Below are 22,484 nucleotides of genomic sequence, written 5' to 3'. Positions count from 1 at the left end.
AAATTATGGGATTATTTCCCACAAGGGGCAGTGATGGCCACCAACTTGGATAGAATTAAAAGACAAATTCATGGAGGATAAACCTATCAGTGACTACCAGCCACAATGGCTATTGCCTCCATGGTTGTGCAGGCAGTATGCTTCAAAATACTAGTTGCTGGGAGACTGCTGTTGTGATTTAGTCCTGCTTGTGGTCATTCCATGGGCATCTAGTAGGTCACTGTGAGAACAGGATGCTGGACTAGATGGGTCACTGACCTGACCTAGCAGGACTATTCTTATCTTCTTAACTATAAACATTAGTTGGTAACCCCTATGTTTATATCTAGACTTATATGCATTCTTTCCAATAAATCAAAAGTTTTTCTTCTTTGAGGTATGCTCTTATTCTGCCAGCAGAACGGGAAATGAGACTTCTTTACCTTTCTGAGGCTCGAAGGCTCCCACTTCCAAAAAGATTGCGGATGGACCGAGAAGCAGGGAGTTTGGCATCTCTGGAGTAGAAGACCATGCAGAAATCTTTGGTGATCACAGCTGGTTGGGTGCAGTTCTCCATCTAAAATAGGAGGATACTTGCTAGGTTTTTTTAATTTAAAAAATGCTTTCCTGGGATGCTCTTGGCTGTTGGTACACAATGAAAGGCTCTCAGATGGTGTGAGTTTGCCTTCAAGAGCAAAATGATGTTCTGCAGCAGGTTTCCCAATGATGTCATGCATGTATCCTTAATAATCCATAGATGTTTATATCATTGCTATTTGGAGCTACTCTCATAAAACTACAGTCTTATATACACTTTCCTGTACATACAGCTACATGGAATCCTTGCTTTAGAAACCTGGCACCTAGCAGAGTACTAGTATCCCTTTCTTCCTGTCTTTAGTTAAAAACAACAATGCATATCAGTTAGGTATACTACAGGCAGCAGCGCTTCATTGGTGTTACTCACTGCCTGCCTACCCTTACTCTGCTCCAATAGCAAATGCCTAGGTAGGTATCATATATCATAGAGCTATCATCCAGCATGGCCCACTGTTATAATTTGGATTTGCTAATTTAAAAGATTTTTTTATAACAGCCTTCATTCTTTTTAGAATTTCAAGGCACTCTACATTCAGTTAGATCAAGAATAAAATACAACAATAAAATCATTGTTTTATTGCACTTCTTATGCCAAGAAATATAAGGTCAAATTACACATGATGGTGTCAGAAAGAAAACAAAATTCCCAATAAAAAATAAAAAGCAGTCAATGAAGTCCTCAATCCTTAGCAGAAGACAGCCAGGTAGACAAGAGGTACATAACCCTTTCCCTTCAGGCTCCCTCTCCAAAATATATGTATCTTTCATCAGGGCTTTTTTCCAGCTAGAACTCGCTGGAACCCAGTTCTGGCACATCTTAGGTGGGCACCGTTGCCATTCTAAGACAACGAGGGAGGTGTTCATAATGAGTTCCATCCAGTGGCGTAGCGTCGGTTGTCAGCACCCGGGGCAAGGCAAGTAATTTGCGCCCCCTAACCCGTGGATTTGCGCCCCTAACCCGTGGATTTGCGCCCCCTAACCCATGGATTTGCCCTAACCCCAGATGTTGCGCCCGGTGCGGCCCGCCCCCCCTGCACCCCCCACGCTACGCCACTGGTTCCATCACCTCTTCTTTGTTGAAAAACAGCACTGTCTTTCATCTGAATGACTAAAAATCAGCTGAGAGCGGAAGAGATTTCAAGAAGAAAAATGGCCTGGAGAAGTTTTAAGGGCCTCCCCCACACGCTCTGCAGCCCACCCATTGCAGCTGCATTTCATGTTACTTGCCACAAAAGCAATTATGGGAAATCATACATCATTTTATCATTACATTTAGAGCTGTACTATATTTTAAAACAAGCATCCACTTGCAAAAAGATTTCCGTTGGGAGCAGGGTGGTAAACTCCCGCAAAAAGTAGAACAAGACTCCGAGGAGCTGCTTTCCCTACAAGTGTTATTAAAATAAGACAAGTTTTGGAAACAAGCAGACAGTGACATTTGCTAAGAAGTGCTCTGCTAGGAAGGATGCTCACTGCGTACTAAAAATGGTCCCTCAGGCTCTCTCCCCTGTCAGTCACTGGCAGTCCTTTCTATTCTCTTGACAAGCAGTGGCTTTGGTGACTTCATTTGGTGTGGAGCTAGCTACAGTTTAAGAGTCTACCCTGCTTTCCAAATACTGCTGCTTTTAGTAATAGTTTCAGGGACAATACATTATGAATGCTTTTGTCCAACTTTCCTGTTTAGGGGAAGACTTTCATAAACAGATGGTGACAATGCCCATCATTTATAGTTATCCAAAAGTAAGAAAGTCTTGTGGTCTAGTGGATAGAACAGGAATGGCCAGGTGTTGTTTGACTACTATTCCCATCGTCCCTGACCAATGGCCAAGCTGATGGGAGTTGTAGTCCTGCAACATCTGGAAGGCACCACACTGGCTGCCCCACAGATTGACTTGGATGAGGGAGATCCGAGTCTGAATGCTTGTTAAGCCATGAAGCTCATTGGATGATTTTGAGCAAGTCTCTGTAGGTCCATTTAGTCACTCTTCTATATGTACCTTAAATGCATGGAGGGAAGGACAAGACTGCTGCACATGCTGCCCTTGCTCCTGATGTTGTCCCACCTCTATACATTAGTCTGAAAGAGGGATCTATGTAGCTGTAATTGTGGGCAAGTAGGCATTCTACATGACCTGGAACCCTGTGCAGTTTGAACCCTGCTCAATCAAATTGCATGGTGACCTACTCATGCATAGGAGGTGTGCACCCCATTAAGACCTTCTAACTAATACATGGGAGCAATTCATTAAGACATTCCAGCTCCCCCAAACAAACTTCATGTACACACAGAAACAACGTCTGAATGGATTTTATCACTCAGGGTAAAATGCTGGGCTGGGGCTGATGTGAACTGTAATCCAAAACATCTGGAGAGCACCAGGTTGGCAAATGCTGATGTAAGGGCTTCTTGTATTGCTATGTTAGCCTAGTGTCATCCAAAACCCCATATTAGTTTGAGAATCACAAGGAATTATGGGACTGCTTAAGACAAGGGAGGACTGGAGTAAATCAAGGTGGAAGCCCCTTTCTAAAACTCAGGTCTATTTATAGGAAATGACACTGATGGGTCTTGCCTCAATGTACGCCGAGAGGGTCATGTAGATTTTCTCTCTGTATGGGGTGACACGATTCAGCAGCAAAGAGTTGTGCATGGAGCTATCCCATGCCGCTTCAAACTGGTAAAACGTCCTGCAAAGAGACAGCAAGATGGTTGGTTAAAAATAAACACTACCATCAACCACCAAACTGTGAGAATTGCATCAGCAGCAGTACGCAAACATGCACACACAGAGAGACATATTTGTGCTGAATGGATGCAGCCATCCTGGAGTGCTGTGGCTCAAAAACACCCCTTCATTATGAACAGCAATAGTGAAGGCATCTGTGGGAATCCTCAAGGGAAACTTCTGTGCTGTGAATTCATGGTTGTTGTTTTAAATATTGCATAAGAGCAGAGGTGATTTGGGGTATGTTTTAAGGTTAAAATTTAAGCCATGAGATGATGGGGTGCCAGAAAGACATAGAAAGAGGGACACAGTAATAGAAAGAAAGTTGCATGCAGGTGGCATTCTCTCATCTAGAATTGGCAATAAACAAGTTTCAAGTTGTCTGTAAATATTATGGCTTAGCAGAAAAGTCACATGTTTCTGCTTACATTGCCATGGTAAAGCCAAAGATCTGTTCCATACTTATCGTGGGGTGTAATTTAAACATGCCCTCTGAGAGTGAATGTGGGCAAGGGGAAAGGAAGCAAGAGTCGGGGGAAAGATGAGGAAAGCAATACGAAAACAGAGAGCTTCTCTTGATCCCTGAAACAATTGGGTATTTTCAGATTTTGTCTAAAGCACTCCAGGGCCATATCTCTTCAGTCAAACATAGCACACAGACAATCTATCTTCCTTCCACAGGAAGGAGGTACTAATTTTCAGCAAGCATGTTCAGAAAAGAAAAGAGTGAGGATGCTCAGTGCTGCAGTCAGTTCCATCTCTCCAGAAGCATTTGGCATTGCAGACCTTAAAAGTTTGATATGTTCATAAAAGTGCTTTCAGTGGATTCTCTTTGAAGTTCGTTTCCCACATACAGCTACAGTCACCAAAGCTCCAGAAGAAAACTGACTATTCCACCAATCTCTGATTTATAGGGAGTATTGTGACTCTGAATGATAGGGAGATATAATTCTCTCCAGACCTATCTCACCCTAGCCTTTTCCTGTTTGGTTACTGATATCTCAGAACTACTTCTTGCTTTGTGAAATTAGGTACATAAGGTACCTGAGTTTAGCCCTTTTTTGGGGGGGGGAAGTGTGATCTTTTAGCAGGCCCTATTAAAAAAACACCCAGATTGTCTTTTGAGAACAATAACTGAGATTGTCTACCAGTACTGTGACATACTATCCCACTGAGGAAGCCAGGGTTTCCAGAAAGATCACCACATATGAAATAGAGGTTCAGTTCTTTGCATAATGGAAGCACCAAAGCAGATGTAAGCTCTGATGACATGCAGCAGCAACAGGGCTTCTCATGCCTGAGGGCTGAATGTGCCCCCCCCAAGCCTCTCCCTCAGATTCTCAGGATTCTCCCCAGGCCACACACCCTCTTCTAGTATCTTTGACTTCCTGGAATGTTTATTTGAATGATGACAATTCCTTGTTTGCCTGGATGGAGGATGGAGAGATGGTTGTGCGGTGTTTGTGCATAGAACCCTCTGGCTTTTGTAGCCCATTGTAAAAGTCACAACCATGGTTCCGCCCACATCTGCCTTTGGCCCTGCCCACCACCACTGGAATGCAGCCCCCAGAAGGCCGCTCATGAGCTAAAACAGATCTCATGCAGAAAATGGTTCTCCATTCTGGATATACAGACACCCAAACATGACTCTCATCCCCTTTCAGTAGCCTTTCCCATTATGATGGCATTCCTTTGGTGGAACCTTTTTGGCTCAGCATTTTTGTGCCACTAAACAACAGAAAAGGGTGACCAAAATATTGGGACTTTAATATGTGTCTGAGCATCCTCATGATTCAAAAACATTTCCACATGGACATTCCACTTTCACAGCTCACCAACACTCAAATCAACATAGTCAGAAGTCTCTTTAAAAAAGAAGCCAGGTCTCCTCTTGGGAAAATTGCGCATTATAGTAAGTCCACCTCTCAGAAATAGTTGTTGACTCTTGTTAAAGAGGATCTGACTATTAGTTGATGATGCACAGTTTCTATCCCATTCTAAACATTGCATCTTGACACTGAGAGTCGCAGCATCTTGCCAAAACCAAAACTGAAAGAGCTGAGACCAAGATCACAGAGACACAAGCCACGGGAGAACAGGTAACTCCAATAGGAAGGAAGGAAAGAAGATTAGGAAAGGAAAAGGAAAAGGGGAGAGGAAACAAGGGAGAGGAGAAAGAGAAAAGAGAAGGAGGGAATAGATCAAGCAAGTGTGTGAGAGTAAAGTGAGGTAGAAATACCTAGTGTCATTTCCCAGTGAAATGCTATAAGTGGAAGGCAACCCAAGACAAACACATGTACACATACACACATACACAAAGAAATCAAAATGTCAGAAAGCATTGTTTATATGGTGCCCTGTGGAAAGCTACCCAGAGAGGCAGCTACATGGGGTAGATGGTGATTTGAACAAAGTGCAGCCTTAGATTGTTGTGAATTTGGTAAAGGTGGGCAACAAATGAAAAGCAAAAATACTATTGTCCCTTCACTCTGGGAGCTTCCAGACCAGCTGTTTGTTAAGCATTGATCCTGACACGTTTGCACAGAGGCTTTACAATATTGCCTGTTTATTGAGCATTAATCTTGACATGTTTGCATGGAGTTTATACAATATTGCTACCTAGTGGTTGTTATCCTGCACTTTCCAGGGCAATTTTCTTATCAGACCTTTTCTGGTGAGAAAAGTGACAGGATATTAGCACTAGAAACTGCAGGATAACAACCTCATCTTGTATAAGTGAACAGTCAATCTGGAAGTGCCCTCTCTTGGTAGAAGAATATGGTCACAGAATGAAATTCAGAACATAGTTGTGCATATTCAACACTCTCCTTTCACTTTTTAGTTGAATTTCTAATATCTGTGTCCATCCAGCTAGGCTCCCTTGCACTATTTGTAGGCTTAAGGATCAAGACTCTGTTTTCAGTAGAGCGTGATTCTTATCAAGATTTTGATTCACAGTGTGAAAAATGGACTAAAATGACTTGAGCAAGGCAAAAGCAGAAAGGGGTTCTGGGTGAAATTCGCACAATAGTTTTCAGCCCTCTTCCAAAGAAAACATGCCAAATACAAATGAATAACTGAAAACACATTGCTAAGCAAATATTGTATGTGGTGGGGGTGGGAAGGTGAGATTGTGGGTTCCTTAAAAAAAATAAAATACAGAATTTTGCACTTAATGGGAATGCCACTAGTATGACTTTCAAATCTAGAAGTTAAGATGAAGGAATGCTATTTGGGGGGGGGGGGCTAAGTGCATAGAATTCTGATTATGTCACTTCATTCATTGTTTCGTGATATTTGTACTGAGAACGTTGGGTGTTCATCCATTGCCCTAGACTCATTCACTCAACAATAAACTTTAACCCTATTCCATAGGTTATGGGCTTGTCTACACTGATAAACTAGAAAAAAAGAAATGTGTATGTGTGTGCTCTTAATTATTGGATCTCATGTACCTATCCTTTGACAACACCAGAAATATATATTACTAATACAATCACTTTCCTAAGCATCTGGTATTCAGTTTGGAGAATTTAGAATATATTATCAAGCAGAAGTTGCATATAAGCAGAAGTTGCATTTTTTTCAACAGGCAATTTAGCTCACACATAATACATTGCTAGTCAGATGGTAGGGATGAGAAAAAAGCTTTAAATTCTGTAATCTAGTCTAGAATTTACACTCAAGTATCCAAGATAGTGAGTTAGGAAAATGTATTATCAAAAGTTTCTTCAATTGGTCATTTGCAGGTCACATTTTAGAGAAGTTACTGAATCAAAGCCAGTCTGAATTATATAGAGCTGTTGTGGTGGATCTGGAAAGCTATGAGTATGAACTCGTGCCTCAACCTCTTGAACAGCCTTACTGTAGTGCTACACAAAAACGCCTCCGTGTTGAGCCAGCATAAGAATCGTAATAGGGAGCATTCCCACTGTTTAACCCATGCTGCCAGCTACTGCTTTAAGCAAGGGTGGTTCACGGCACAGGAGGGTTCCTCTAGCAATAGAGTAAGTTGCTTCGTAAGGCAATACAGGACTAGGACAATGTGGGGCATCCTTGCTGGTCCCTGGCAATCCATCCTCCTCAACTGGATTTGGGCCTGAAAGACCAAGGAAATTTGAGGGTACACGGAGAGCAAGTCGTAAGCAAGCACAGTTTGTGACACTGCACAACATTGTCACTGATCACAGAGGCATGCTTGTGAAGACATCTGGCATCACTTCCTATTTCCCAGCTTTGTGAAACTGAAGGCAACATGAGATAACCTTCTGGTCTTAAACCAGCAAGGTTTAGGAATCACTGAATTAAAACATACTATACACTGAACTGTGACGAGTAATGTGCTGCTAAATTGAAAAAGATCAAGTTTTCTGGTCCAGATTACAGCATGCCCTGATAAAGAAAGAGAAGAAGCAAGCAAGGTGTGCCATGCAAAGGTGCTATAGCAAGATATGGAATTCAAGATATAGCAATAATTACTGGTAAATACCAATTGTTGGAGGAAAATCAGCTGGTGTCTCAATTTACATAGAAGTGCTAAAAGTCAATCTGACCTGGGAAAGTTCCTTCCCAACACCAAATACACACAACAACTGTCAAGTTCATCCCAAGGAGAACATTACCCAAGCTCACACACAAACCAATAATGGGACACAGTTCCACCATGCTACCTGGAACAAGCAATAGAACGCAGTGGACAAAACAAACAGAACTGCTGAAGAAGGAACTGAGCTCTGGAATGTTGTTACTAAGGCTAGGGTTGGGGAGCAATTAAATCCACTTCCCATTTAAAGCTGAATTTATCAAATTCACACTTTCTCGAGCAGTATGAGAACCAATATATAGCCATCCTTTGAAATGCACATGCATCTCAATTTTGAGATGCCGTACTCCAACTAGCTAATGCTTACAACAATTCATTTACCTGCAGGTATAGGGTGGTATACAAATTTATTTATTTAATCAATGATGATGAGGATATGCATAAAATGAATATATTCATGAAATTTATACATAAATGCATTATATTAGGAGAAATTGCTTGCAAAAGCCTTACATTAGTCAAAGCTGCATACAGAACTGTGCTTGTTAGGAAATATTGGCTAACTTTCATGTGGATTTTTAAAAAGAAAATTTGCAAATTGCTGCAGAAATGTTGGGACCCAAATTTAGGAATGGAAAAAATGAGAAGCTCAGAGAACTGAAGCTGACGGATCCTTTCATCTCTATCCAAGACGGAAAGGCAGAATCTGAAGATTGAATCTATTTATTAGTTAACACTTATTGATATCTATTGTTATTTAAAAATAGATAGACCCCTGCCTTAAGCATGGGCTGCCTAACTGCACATGTCTAATTTGGTCCTTAGGTATTTGCCAAACACTGACGGTCTCTGAGTTCTGGAAGTACACTTATTCCCTGGAGTTAAAGGCCAGGATAGTGATAACAATGAATGACTGGATGGCATATCATTATTTATTGGACTGCTATACCTCTATAATGACTACCTGCACAAAACGGTGCCTGGCACCAATCAGAGAGCCACATGCAAGCAATAAACCACATATTATTGCTTTGCAGCATCATTGTACAGTATACAAGAGTAGTACAGTGGTACCTTGGTTTAAGAACAGCTTAGTTTATGAACAACTTGGATTAAGAACGCTGCAAACCAGGAAGTAGGTGTTTTGGTTTGTGAACGTTGCCTTGGAAGCAGAACATGTTCCGCTTCCTGTTGAGTGTAAATTGAGTCCCCCACTGCTATGGGAAAGCATGCCTTGGTTTAAGAACACTTGGGTTTAAGAACGGACTTCCGGAATGGATTAAGTTCATAAACCAAGGTACCACTGTATCTCCAGTATAGAATGTCTATTGATTTGGGGGGTTCTTTTCCAATTTGCCTTGTTCTCAGCTACTGAAATTCAATACTGCATCTCTCTCATGATCTTAGAGTTGAAGTTGTTGAAATTATGCAGATATGTAATAGGATCTCTCATATCATTACATTTGAATCAATAGAAACTGTGGGAAGGGGGTAGCTGTAGTTGAATGGCACTATGGTGCTGAGAATTGGGGTGTTCAGCTTTCTTCCTAGTGCTGTTTGCACCCCAAGCACCATTTTCATACTGCCCTCAGGCAAACAGCAACCTGGTGTGTGATTTTAATCAAGAAAATGGTGGTGAGGGAAGGTTTTCCATTCTCCCACCTCCCTGATGCCATAGTCCAGATCACACATCTTGTCTCATCTACTTTGGCCCTCAGGCTGGAGTCACATAGAATTCTTTTCAGAGCTTGAAAGAGGTCTTGTTGCTTATGATATTGTTATAAGTTGGAGGGGGGCAAGACTCCCCTAAAATATCTGGATTCAATATAGGGCTAGAATTTAAGCAAGTGCGGGGGGCAGAGCACGAGGTGGGCCATCTGTTTCATGCTGCAGAGAGGGTCAGACACAGTGTTTGGAGTCTCTTGGAATCTGAGGATGCAGCAATGGAAAGAACAGGACCCTCTTGGGATGTGAATGCTCTGCACTCTCTCCATGTAGGTTCAGGCAAATAATCCGTATATCATAAAGACACTGCAGACTCCACTGTGCCTCACTGTTCCAAAAGGAAAAACAGACTCTGGTAAGCATGAATGGTACCCCTGGAATCTCACACAGCTCAGAGATTGGGGTGGCTCATCCTACTCATTTCATTCCTGAATAACAGGATTTTGTCGTGTTTCAGAATCTTGCAAAATCTCTTTATGTAGAGGTGACAGTGGGAGAAAAAGAAGGTGTGTGCATCCCATATGAAACATCTCTCAAACTCTCTGAAAAGGATGGACTGTTACCAAATCAATCTATCTATGTATCATCACCAGCAGACTGAATAGTTACTCCAGAGGAATCAGAGGACACTTAGCATAGTCCAGTTTATTCCATTTACTCCATGAAGTTTATTTCTTAGCCTATCTACACTTCCCTGAAATGACAACTTTTGTACCAGACTTTCTGAAATAGAAGCTCAATAAGCATGTGCCTCAACATAACCACAATCCCTAGAGACACCTCAGATCAATCAAATACCTGCAAATGACTTGCAATCAAGGTAAGCAATAAAGGTCTCATTTTATTCCTATTCTGCCCATGCTGGACTATTGACTTCTGCAAATCCAAGGCAGCCAAGAACTAAGTCCTGGGCTCTCAATGGAATTCATTCAGAAAAACCAGTAAACTAAAACAAACCTTGATATCCACAATCCCATTTTCTCAGCATTCTCTTCCTTGGCTCTAAATAGAAAGGGAAATCCCAAACACACCTTAGGGGAAGGAGGAAGTCTTCCAAAGTTAAGTACAGTTTTCAGATTGTATGTAAAGATTGTCCACCTTGGATAATATTCTAAACGTCAACCATTCCCGCTGGCTTGGTTTGCATGCAGTGCTAGGCCAAACCATGGCTCAGTGTGAATGCACAAGTGTGCAAGCTTCTGGAGAGGAGGTTGCAGCCACCTTGCTCTTCTTCCAGTCCTGCTGCACCTGTGAGTTAAGGTTTGGTTTAGTGTGTCATCTGAATCCAGGCTCCTGGTTTGTCTCCTCCAGAACTGCAAACCAAGAACAGCTCATGGTTACAGCTCATGGAGTTTTTCAAACCATGAGCTAAAGGTTTAGACAGCATGCTAAGTCAAACAATTGCTTGGCTCAACAGCAGTGCAGCAGCAGGACTGGAAGAGGAGCACATGTGTGCTAAACCACTGTTTGGCTTAGCATTACGTGCAAACCAATCACTGTAAAACTTGCAGACCATTTAATGCTTGAGTTTCTTGGGCTGCGTTTTGCCACACAGTTTTAACAGAAGCTGTTATCACAAGTCTCCTTCCCACGAAGCCTGTTAAACTAGGTTCTTCCCTCATCTCCCACACGGCAATGGCTCTCCTGCACCTCCTTCCCCTTCTTTTCATCACACCCAGCCCAGCTTCTCATGCAGCCTGCATCAGCACACAGCTATCCAAACTTCCTTCGTGCCAGAGCTGGGAGCAAGGGAAGGAGCTTCAGCATGGACAAAGGGTGGGGCAGCATAGTTTTGGCAGATGTCAGAAAAAATTACAACCGCAGCAAAACAGAAAGTAAAACCAGCCAAAAAAAGAACATAGATTTACAATAATATTTTTTTTAAAAAGAGAGCTGTTTAAAAAAAAAAAATAAAGGAAGAAAGAAAGAAAGAAGAAAAGGAAACCAAACAAGGGGTGGGGAGAGAGACCCAAGGAACAAAATGGAACAAAAAGCCCAATGATACAGAAGAGAAGGAGAAAGAAGCTGGTGTATTTGAGTGGGTGGAGGGAAGTTCCAACTGTAGCATTGGTGACCACAATGCTGACTTGGGTAGGGGCACCAGGGAGGAGGTCAAATAAATAAATAAATGGGGAGGGGAACAAATAATACCTAGGCATATCCGAATCAAGAAACTGCCTGCAAAAACACAAACAATCACATGGTTAGTGTGGGTTCAAATGGGTGGTAACAGCAGCAGCAGCAGTAGCAGCAGTTCCATAGTGCAGCTCCTCAAAAGCCCAAGCCCTATAAACAGCACCTCTCTCTGCCCACTGGCAAGCCACAAAAAGCTGCAGTAGAAAATAGCAAAGCATCCAATATCACTACCATTATGAGTAAGTGGAGTGAGTGAGTGAGTGTCCGACACTGACACCGAATATTGGGGCCTGAACTGGGGAGAGCTGAGCAAATCCTGGTATAGTCATGAAGTCCAGTGGGTGCATCACTTTTTACATGCCTACCCAATTTCACAGTGGTCTTGTGAGCAAAGCCCAAGTATGCCACCTTGAATACAAACGTAGTAAGGAACAGGACTACCCTCTTGGTATTGAGATTTGAATCATGTGATGCCAGCCTCATTTATTGCACTAGGATTTACCTTGAGTTCTTGGAACATAACTGCATCAACCATCACCCAATAAAGTTATTAAGGCCCGAATGAGCCCCCGAGGCCATTCTGTCCATGTTAATTCATGCTTAGCCATTACACATTGGGGGGCGGGGGTTAATGCCATAGCGACAAGGAGTTTCCAAGTTCTTCACTGCATTTATAAGAATGAAGGCAATGGAACCTTCTCTAGTATCATAGAGGTTTCAGTGGCCAGGGGATAGAGGGAATGAGACCAAAATATATTGTTATTTAGTCTTTGGGAAGGCAGCTAGGTAACACACAATAGCAAAGCAGTGAGCAGAAGCAAAAGGTTCACATGATGGGTTAGGTAGGTTCCCACCCTTCTCGCTTCAGCAACATCAAGACCCAAAGCAAGCCCCCAGAGCCCATGCAGAACTGAAGGGTGGAGACTCTGGCAGATGGTAAATTGTCCATTGTCTTCCTAAGTTGCTCTAGATTGTCCTCCTCCTGCAAAATCTGGCCATCTTGCTAGCAAACTCTGAGGCATCAGCCAACAATTCAGTTATCATCCATGCAGGCAGCTGAGAATAATGCTCTTATGCCAGGCACAGATCCAGAGAGAAAGAACCAAAACATGAATGCTCTGTATATGTGATTCCTATCCCTCCCCAAGCAACCTGACAGGTGGTTCATGACCCAGGATAAACCTTTTTATTGTTCCTGACACTTTTGAGTTTTAATTGCTTTCTTCAAAAAATGAATTTTAATGAGTTATGCTGCTTTGCCAGAGAAATTGATAAATGTTGTAAATGAAACAAGCCAAACATGTCCTAAAGCATATGAATGCTTTGTTAGTTGATTTGAAAAGTCATGTTCAAGTATTCTGCTGAGAGTCTGAGTAAGACAGAAGCAGAAAAATCCCTTCCCAGAATATGCAGTATAGTGGGGTGGGCAACATGTGAGCTTCCAGTGTTGCTGGACTACAATTCCCATCAGCCCCAGCCAGCATGGCTAGTGACCAGGGAAGATGGGAGTTGTAATCCAGCAACACTGGAAGGGCCACTGGTCCCGCATCCCCACAGTAGAGATATCCAATCCAATATGCAGAATTACCTAAATGGACTGCACATCCAGGATGACTCGGTTCTTTTACTGATCAATATCCACCATACACCTACAGAAAATCTTTAATGTCAGCTTTATTCAGTGATCCTAGAACTTTTGCAGGTGGCTGGCATGCCGACAAGCTGGGCACTTGCAACCCAGGTTTGCTGTGCTTATCCCTAATAGCCAAATGTACTCCCAAGATTGTCACAGGGGGAGCAGCAACTGTTGAGCAAAACTAGGGATGATCACTTTTAACACTCATGACAGCAGTTACTTTTGCTGTGAGGTTCTTCCTATTTTGCTTGTGCATGCGGTGTCTGTTGCTAAAGAAACTGCCATTTGGAAATACTTTTCCATAACTGCATCTCCTCCCTCTTAATCCATGGAGCAGGTCTTTAGCAGCTACTGTTTCAGAGAGGCACTGCTGTATGCTGGTTGGCCCTCCTTTCATTGATTTTTCTGGGCTGGGTTCACTTAATCAGCCCCATCACTGGAACCCCTGCACAATGACTTCTGCTTGTGCAACAGGCTTCCCCCCCTCCTCATCCCACATACCCCAAAATTGGCTCAAGGGGGTCAGGAAAACTTCCACAACAGCACATGGTGGGGGGCTTGCTCTGTCTGGCAAGCTGCAATGTTTGTGCAGACAGAATGTTCATCATAGCACAACATGGAATTCCACTCCTCGGTTTTTTAACATTTCACTTTATATGTCATTTATATATTGCTTGCTTATTTGGAAGAGAAACTCCATTAGAGCTGAATACTAAAAAGAGTCTTTGCTCATTTGTTAACATTAGGAAGTTCACATGCCAGTCTTCCTTGCAGTGTTGAAAAAAATGGGTGAGGGGGTATAAGCTATGGGCTAGCCTTGCCTCCATGACTGACGTGAGCCACAGCTAAGCTGATGAAATGCTTCCCCACCATCCAAACATTCAGACAGCACAGGAAAAGGGCAGAGCTAGCCTGTGTGGCCCCACAACCCCTTTCACCCATTGTTTCAGCACTGGAGAGCAGGCTGAGTGAACCTCCCTACTGCATAACTTTTGTCCTAGGGTAACTCACCTCAGACAATCTGTCTTCTCTTCCAGCATTTCTTTGGCAGCTTCTGTTTTTCACACATCACATACTAACACCTTGCCTCGTCCACAACCCGCATTTTAATTGTTCACAGCTCAACCATACAAGCTCGTGGTGAGTGGTTTCTTTTGCCAGAGGGTCAGGATAAATGATGTTATGTTAAATGTCTGAATGGAGATGAGTATTGAGGGACCAGCCTGGGATGCTTAAGTAAAAATGGAGTAGCCACACAACTACAGGAGACATGGAAAGGGATATTCCCTACCCGCCGCCCAAAAAAGTGAAAGAAACTGAGATTGGAAGCCATGTTGCCTCTTGCCTGGTGTTCTCCTGACATAGTAGCATGAGTAGCCCATCCATGGGACCAAACTCAGTCCTTCATCTTATGAATTATAACTGTTACAATGCATTACCATCTTGGCTGTCTTAGTGCAGACCCAGGTCATTGAACCTGAGCTTTCACAGCTGTCTCCCACAATGAACCACCATTGACAGGATGGGCAGCAACAGCAGCAGATATGTTCTATGCTTATGATAATATTTTATTTTCTTGCTAATTATACTGTTTTATTTAATGTGCATTTTATACTTGACCTCCTTTGTAATGTTTTGTTTTGAAATATTTAAGATAATTACATTAAATTGCTTTGCATCTATACTTTATATTTGACTTTCTTCAGTAATGTTTTATTCTGGATTCTTTTATTTGATGTTTCAATGTGTTGTAAACCGCTTTGAGATATTTTTGTTTAAATATAAAATGATATAGAAATGAAATGGATAATAATAATAGTAATAATAATAGTAATAATAATAATAATAATAATAATAGGTAAAGGTAAATGACCCTTGGTTAAGTCCAGTCAAAGGCACTGTGGGGTGTGGAGCTTATCTCACTTCAGGCCGAGGGAGCTGGCGTTTATTCACAGACAGCTTTCCAGGTCATGTGGCCAGCATGACTAAACTGCTTCTGGCATAACAGGACACCATGACAAGTGCCAGAGCACACAGAAACGCTGTTTACCTTCCCGCCGCAGCGGTACCTATTTATCTATTTGCACTGGTATGCTTTTGAATTGCTAGGTTGGCAGAAGCTAGGACAGAGCAACGGGAGCTCACCCTGTAATGTGGATTCAAACCACCAACCTTCCGATCGGCAAGCCCAAGAGGCTCAGTGGTTTAGACCACAGCGCCACCTGCATCCCAGCATATTCTGAATTTGCCCTGGTGATAATGTGCTTGGTGCAAGTACTGCTATTCCAGCTCCAAGGAAACAAAACATTTCCAAGCAGCTGGTGCCAACTTTCAACAGTCCTGTTCTATCTTTTCCCCAGAAAACCAGCTCTTAGTGCATGAACAAGGAGCAGTGATAGGCAATAATGTGATTTTTGCTAATGTATAAGGAACAGCATACCACAGGCAAATCCAAAAATTCTGTATGTATGGGGTAAGACCATTGATTATTGGTAGAGCACAATATTTGCACACAGAAAGTCCCGGATTCTATGTGTGGCCGTTTAAAATATTGGTTAGCATGTGGTAGGAGAGATCTCTGCCTCAAACCCTGAAGAGAAGCTGTCAGTCATAGTAGACAATTATGGGCTAAATGGACAAATAGTCTGAGCCTAGTACAAAGTAGCTTCTGATATGGTTCTAATTCACTGGACATTCAGTGATAAGGTGATGGATGTTCATGGCCAAGGCCAAACAGGGAAAATTAGGCCTGTTTGGCTGGAATCTTTGCTACCAGCCTGGTAAAACTCTTCTCAATCAGAGGGATGCTTGGGGAAAATATTTTGGACCACTGTTGCTTTCTCTTTCTGCTACTTGGACACTGTAGTCTCGTTACTTAGCTAGCCTCAGCATGGCTTTAGCTCACTGGCTGTCCGTACTGCAGTAAAGGGGTGGGGCTTTCAGAGAAATGACCCCCCTCAATATATATTTAGGTGCATACACTCCCTGAAGATCTACAGGGAGGTCATGTTTGCCTCAGGTTAAATGAGCGGAGCATGCTTTGTGGCCAGACTCACCGATCATCCTGGGAGGGGCGGATGTATCCTGATGACAGGATGTTCAGAGACAGGATGTTGGGGTCAATGAGGGATTCATCTCCTTCTGGGGTGTTCCGAATCCGACCTAAAAGCAGAAAACACCACATACAGTTTATTCCCGAGGGAACTCAAACGCAGGTATATTTTTAAGCCTATCAATGAGGTGATCCTGTCAAGCTGTAGCTATTAAGAAAATCATATTGCTGTGACATTTTTGTTTCTCTCACTATACAGATCCATGCTGCCCTGGAACAAATAAGAGGCAGCAAGCCTACCACACCACTATAATTTGGACACTTCTCAAAATCTGCCTGCATAAGCAACATAAATTCCCTGATATAGTAGCCTCACAGCCCCTGAGGTTCTAGGGGCAGAATAGTTCCTCACAATATATAAATACCATTTTGAATGGTTTTCACTGCACCACATACCAGAATAAGACACAGATCTCCAGAGTACAGACTGTCTACAAGTCAGTAAGAATGCTCAGGGGCCTACTTTGGGTCTCGGAGCACTGCTTTTGATACTCAGCACATAGCATTTGTGTCTATAAACCTCTCTGGAGTCAATGGGAGTGAGGGGCTGCTCGGTTCAGGCAACCATGTGGCCACAACAGGGGTGGAGAACCATTTTCAGACTTAGCATTGCATTCCCTCATGGGGAACCTTCCAGGAGCCACATGCCATTGGTGGGTGGGGCTAGAGGCAAAAATTAGCAGAGCAATGGATGTGACTCTTACTTCTGTACTAGTGAAGGTTGGAACATTTGATCAACTAGGACACTGCCCCACTAACCTCCATCTGGCCTCATCTAACCCCCACCTGCCTGCCTTCTTACTTACAATCAGTCCGAGGAATGGCACCGGCTATCAGCTTTCTATTCCTTAAGACTCAGGGCTGCCCTTGTAGAATTCGGCAGGGAGGAGAACAGAGACAAAACTAAAGCGAGTTGGTTCTGCCTGCCATTGGCTCTGTCTCTACTTCCTGTTGGCCTTCCTGCCTTCTGCCCTACCAGTTCCAATGGAAGTGAACCACCATTGCCCTGTTCATTCCAGCCGCACAAAAGCCACGAGGTTTTCAGCCCTGCACATACAACATCCACACATCTTCACCCTCCATCTAGGCAAACCATCAGCATTATCACATCCAAGCCCATCACAAAGCCAGACCCATGAGACGACATGACCCAGGGTGCATTTTGAGAGGCCCAGGAGGTCATTTTGCACTCCTGGGCCTGAGACTCCAAGCTCAGACCACACCCAGAAAAAAAGGGTAGACACAAGCTTTACTTACCCACAACCAGCTCCCGCACTTCTTTCCAGCGAATGTGGCTCCCTGTCTCATGCACCAGGGTGACGGTGATCCTCCTCTGGATACCCTGTCATCCACCATGCCCAAAGAGAAAGGAGGCAGCAGTTATGAGAACTTCAGCTAAGCAATGAGCAGCACTGTGTGGGTTTTGCCCTTTGCAAAAGGATATGTGCATGAACAGGGGCAAAACTATTGGCCAAGAGAGGGAGAAGGACATGGCTCCTACAAAAGGTCGCCTCTTATAAACTGGCCCTTAAATGAGGTAATTTACAGTGCTAGCCACATAGTTCCCACACCCTCTACTTGACAAGTGCTTTGCCAAGATAGGCAAATAAATACAGTTTGTCTTGAGGATAACCTCATTTAAAGGGGTCATTTGGGCACTGCTCTATTATGCGTATGAGCAAGATATACAGCATGGGACTTCCTACAGGATATCAAAACTTTTGGCTGCTTTCAATTTTGATTCTGTGTTACTCCTCTTTTATTGCACTTTGCTGCATCATAGTTACTAAGGGGGAGGATATATTTTGTTGCATATGTGCTGTTGTTTAACCTATAAGAAGAAAAGCAATAAAAAATACTTTTTTTTAAAAAAGGAGGCATTTTAAAGGAGGTAATCTGCAGTGCAGAGCACAGTTGAACCTCTCCCGTTTCCTTTCCTGACAAAATATTCTATGTACTGCTCAGCATGAAAAACAAATGTATGACAAACCAGTAGAGTGAGAGGGTAAGGTGCAGCAGTGAGCAAGTGCTAACTCAGTCTCATGGCTCCCACAAATGGAATGAAGAAGTTAACCGAGCTAGGAGCAAGGCCAGATATCAGTCCAATATCAGGACACAAAGTTCTAAACCCAACATTGCCAAGATGGGACACACACCTTATTAGCAAGAATTAGTTTTGCAAAAATGTGTAGCCTACAGGTGCACACTCCATAGGGGTTGGTGCACCTGTTCTCACCAGGGGAGGCATCACATGGCTCTGGGAGATAACGCCAGAACCTCCTGCTCCTCTGAATCCTGTTTAGCCACCCCAGGCCATGGCTCTGAGCTCTCTCCAGTCTCTGGCAGCAGTTGAGATTCCTGTTTGACAGGAGAGAGCTTTTTTCCTAACTGTCTTAGCATTCCCACCCCATTCCATCGCATGCACCTCTTCATGTGTCTCCAGAGTCTGCCATTCCAAGTCTGTGCCCAAAGATGCTTAGTTAAACATTTCAGGAGGCTTGTATTTTTATTGGTGTTTCACTACCCACTTCCAGAAATTTTTGGATGTAGAACTAAACCTAACAAAATTATCATTACAGAGAAGAGCTAATGGGCTTGGATATTGGGGCAGAAAATACCTGGTGTAGAAGGAATGTTCCATGGCAGGGCATTCCTCCACGATGATCCACAACAGCAGGGATGTAGCTATAAAAGAAAGCAACAGTGAGACAGGATGTGGAATGTCAGCCCACAGCACCAAGTCCCCCAAACAGTGTAAGTGAAACACACTCTTAGAGATCCTTGCCTGTGTTGCCCATGCTACCATGCCTGTATTTTTTGAACAAGTTCACTGAACATTGTATTTGCACCAAATGCATTCAGCCTGTGTTATGGGATGCCCTGAGCCCATCAAAGGCCCCACATTGCAGACAGGGACAATTGCTACAGAACACACCACAGTGGTCTCCACAACTTCAGGGTCAATGCTAGGTTTATTTGCATCAGTCTATCCTTTGCCTTGCAGGAGAAGGGCCAAAGCAGATAAGAAACAGGGAAACACAGAGAGAGAGGCTTTCAGACTGCTTCGCAGCAGGAGGGCATGCAGGATTAAGGCAGCAAACTGCTCTCGATCCTGCACAGACCACACCCAGAAAAAAAGGGTATGATCATACTGTGTGGCATGTAGGGATGGTGGACAATTTTGATGCAGTATGCATTTAAAGCTGAATCTATCAATTTTGCAATTTCTGAAACAATATGTAAACCAAAGCACAGCTAACCTTCAAAACCTGCATTTATCCAAATTTTGCAATGCAGTTCTCCCAAGCAATGTTTACAAAAATGTACACATTAAGGGAAGGGGGGCAGGGAAATGAAAATCTTAGGGGGGGGGGAATAACACGCAGAAATGCATTATACTGTATTAAGGGAAACTGACTGCAAAAATGTGTATATTAGTCAAAACTGCATACAAAAATGTATTTCTTAGGAGAAATTTGCAGTAAGATGTCAATGAATTTACATGAGGGTTATTTTGGTGGGAAGGAATTGCAAATTGCTGCAGAATGTAGAGAACTGAATTAAAGTTTGGAAAAATGAGAAACAGAGAGAACAAAAATTAAGATTCTTCTATCCATAATGGCATAAGAATACTCAGTTCAATTATTTGTGATGTACAGTAATTATTTGTGATATACACTCTTTTCTCATTAGGCAACTATTCACTCACAGCTTGTTTCTAACTTGCAGCCTTTGGATCAATCCAGTAGGGCTCTTCTTATGCATGTGCACGACTCAGCAAAATAAAGAATGAGAGAACTAAATGAGCGTGTTCCTAAGAAGTCTCCTAAGTCATTCCTAAGACAAGTTGCAAGTAGGATGATCAAATTTTGTCTCCTAGAAAAGAAAGCTATCCCCATCCCACTGATCCATTGACAAATATAGACACTTACTCGCCATTGGCCTCAAGCTCACAGATCTCAAAGAAAACCATCAGATCATACTTGCACTGGCAGGGGCCAATGCTGGGCCTTGTCATGGCACTCAGTTTGGTTGCAGGCACTGCAAAGAAAAGAAATTGGAATTAGAGGCCAAAGATAAGGGCAAACAAGCCCTATCTTCTCAGATTGTAGACTGGCTTCACAACTTGGGCTTGTCCACATTGGAGTTTACAGTGTGTTTGCAGCTGTTTGCATTCCCATTTGATTTATGTAGTCCACATGATGTTACCTTTAAAGAACACCAATCTCAATGCTTCCCCCCTGCAAATTCAGGTTTACCTGAAATGGGGATGATCCAATAAATTGGGGGGGAAGGAATCAGGCTCCAAACAATTGCACTTGGGATTTCAGAATATTTGTTTCAGGGCTTGGGTGTAGGTGGATCAATCATCATTTTCTGCTACTCCCCTTTTCACACCCGCTATTTTCTTAATGCTTTCATTTATTTTCATGCCCATAACTATTTCTGAAGGACTCCTGAATGCAGGAGCATAGCCTTATCTATATTTTTTCTTTGGAACTCTCAAATTTGCACAAAATCACAAGCAAACCACATAATTTTTTTATAGCATTTAATTGGCATAATAGAACCAACAAAGCAGAAGGTGGGGGCAAACACAATAGGGAACTCCTATTGGTATGAACTGAAAAGGCAGAGGTCTAATTCAAATGGCGGGGGGGAGTGGATTAACAGCTAAATAATGCACAAATATGGACAAGGCCCACAGCACAGCAAGGGCAGGACAGCCAGTTCCACCAACACTTACTGTCTAAAATTTAGAAAGAGTCAATGGTAAGATCCATTAATGTTTGAAGAAGGCTTTTGGACCCAGATATACAAAGAAGAAGATGGATGGGGCTCTGTAAGCAAATGCATAAGCACACACAAAACACATCTTCTCCTGCATTGAGATCAGCAGACCCACATATATGAAAACAAAGTCTTAGTTTGTTTTCATCAGCAATGCAGTCTCTCTGAATGACAAACAAGAAGGACTGGGCTTAAAGATTTTCATGAAAGACACAAGACACACAAAGAAAGGGGGATGGTTAATGCTCACGGCATTGTTAAGTGGTGTAAAAGAATAACCATGTATGTAAATAAGCATATTATTAAGAGCTAGAGGCATTTCTTCTGGAGTGGATGTTTGGAAAATATTGTGGTTGACTAGCATACATATAGACAGCAATTCTGCATGCCTGACCTTTGAGACACCCTGAGGAGATCTATTGTACCATGTCCTAGGACTCCCATTAGGCATCTCAAGTGGAACTTTTCATTTCCCTCTACTTGTGTCCCTCACTGGTGAAATTGAAAATGTCTCAAGTTAGGAGCAGGTTTTCTGTCATTGCTTCCCCCCAATGCTATTCTGTAAGGTGCTGTGTACAGTTATTGATTTATATGCATTTATATCCCTATCTTTAAGCATTTTCAAATCTATTGGGAGTGGCCAAACATTGAAGACAGGTATGGGGAACATGGAGTACAGCAGCATCAGGACAGCCACAATTCCCATCAGCCCTAGCCAACATCATGGGAGCTGTATTCAAGCAACATCTGGAGTGCCACAGGTTTCCTCACCCCTTATTTAAGAGAGGAATGAATGGCCCAACACCATCACTGAATCCCCTGAGCTGAACTAACAACCCATAAATAAATATAAGCACACAAGACACACACACAGAGCCCAGAAGAAAGAGGTAGCAGAAAATCACATAGAACACTGCACACAGCAGAATGGAATATCCCGTTGACTCAGGGATCAAAGTCATCCTGTGAGGGACTCACGTATGTTGTGGATTCATTCAAGACACTATACAAACTAAACTTGGGAACAGAAAGCAATGCAATTACACTGCTTTATGGTGTCCCCTTTTTTCCTGTCCTTCTGAGTAGTGCATTGGTGCTTTCTCAGGAGCCCTCCAAGTCAAGATCCCTGAGTCTGGGCCTTCCAAAGCTTTGTCCAGGGACCAACCAGGCTTCTGAGCCTTTTTCACAACACAGTTCCCAAGTAAGAGGGATGGTGTGGTGCTGGGATCCTCCCCC

The 22,484-nt window shown here is 42.9% G+C and overlaps 1 protein-coding gene across 20 annotated transcripts in view; it reads right to left on the bottom strand.

Moving 5' to 3' along the window:
- KIF1A (kinesin family member 1A) overlaps positions 1 to 22,484 on the bottom strand; it is a 119,355-nt gene that overhangs the window by 10,899 nt on the left and 85,972 nt on the right. For 6 of the 20 annotated variants that reach the window (XM_083616206.1, XM_083616210.1, XM_083616200.1 and 3 more), the window contains 7 exons: positions 20,390 to 20,498; positions 19,076 to 19,142; positions 17,715 to 17,799; positions 16,402 to 16,507; positions 11,725 to 11,751; positions 3,153 to 3,267; positions 423 to 556 (listed from right to left, as the gene is read on the bottom strand). In XM_083616206.1, the coding sequence (XP_083472332.1) occupies positions 423 to 556; positions 3,153 to 3,267; positions 11,725 to 11,751; positions 16,402 to 16,507; positions 17,715 to 17,799; positions 19,076 to 19,142; positions 20,390 to 20,498 (643 nt within the window). Of the gene's footprint in view, positions 1 to 422; positions 557 to 3,152; positions 3,268 to 5,544; positions 5,569 to 11,724; positions 11,752 to 16,401; positions 16,508 to 17,714; positions 17,800 to 19,075; positions 19,143 to 20,389; positions 20,499 to 22,484 lie in introns of all 20 variants that reach the window. The other 14 variants (XM_083616195.1, XM_083616208.1, XM_083616212.1 and 11 more) reach the window with 3 other exon arrangements.

The sequence above is a fragment of the Podarcis filfolensis genome (assembly GCF_964270895.1).
Source record: "Podarcis filfolensis genome assembly, chromosome: 5".
Taxonomy (NCBI): domain Eukaryota; kingdom Metazoa; phylum Chordata; class Lepidosauria; order Squamata; family Lacertidae; genus Podarcis; species Podarcis filfolensis.
The sequence above is the reverse complement of the archived record's forward strand: the minus strand, read 5'-3'. Positions and strand labels throughout refer to the sequence as shown.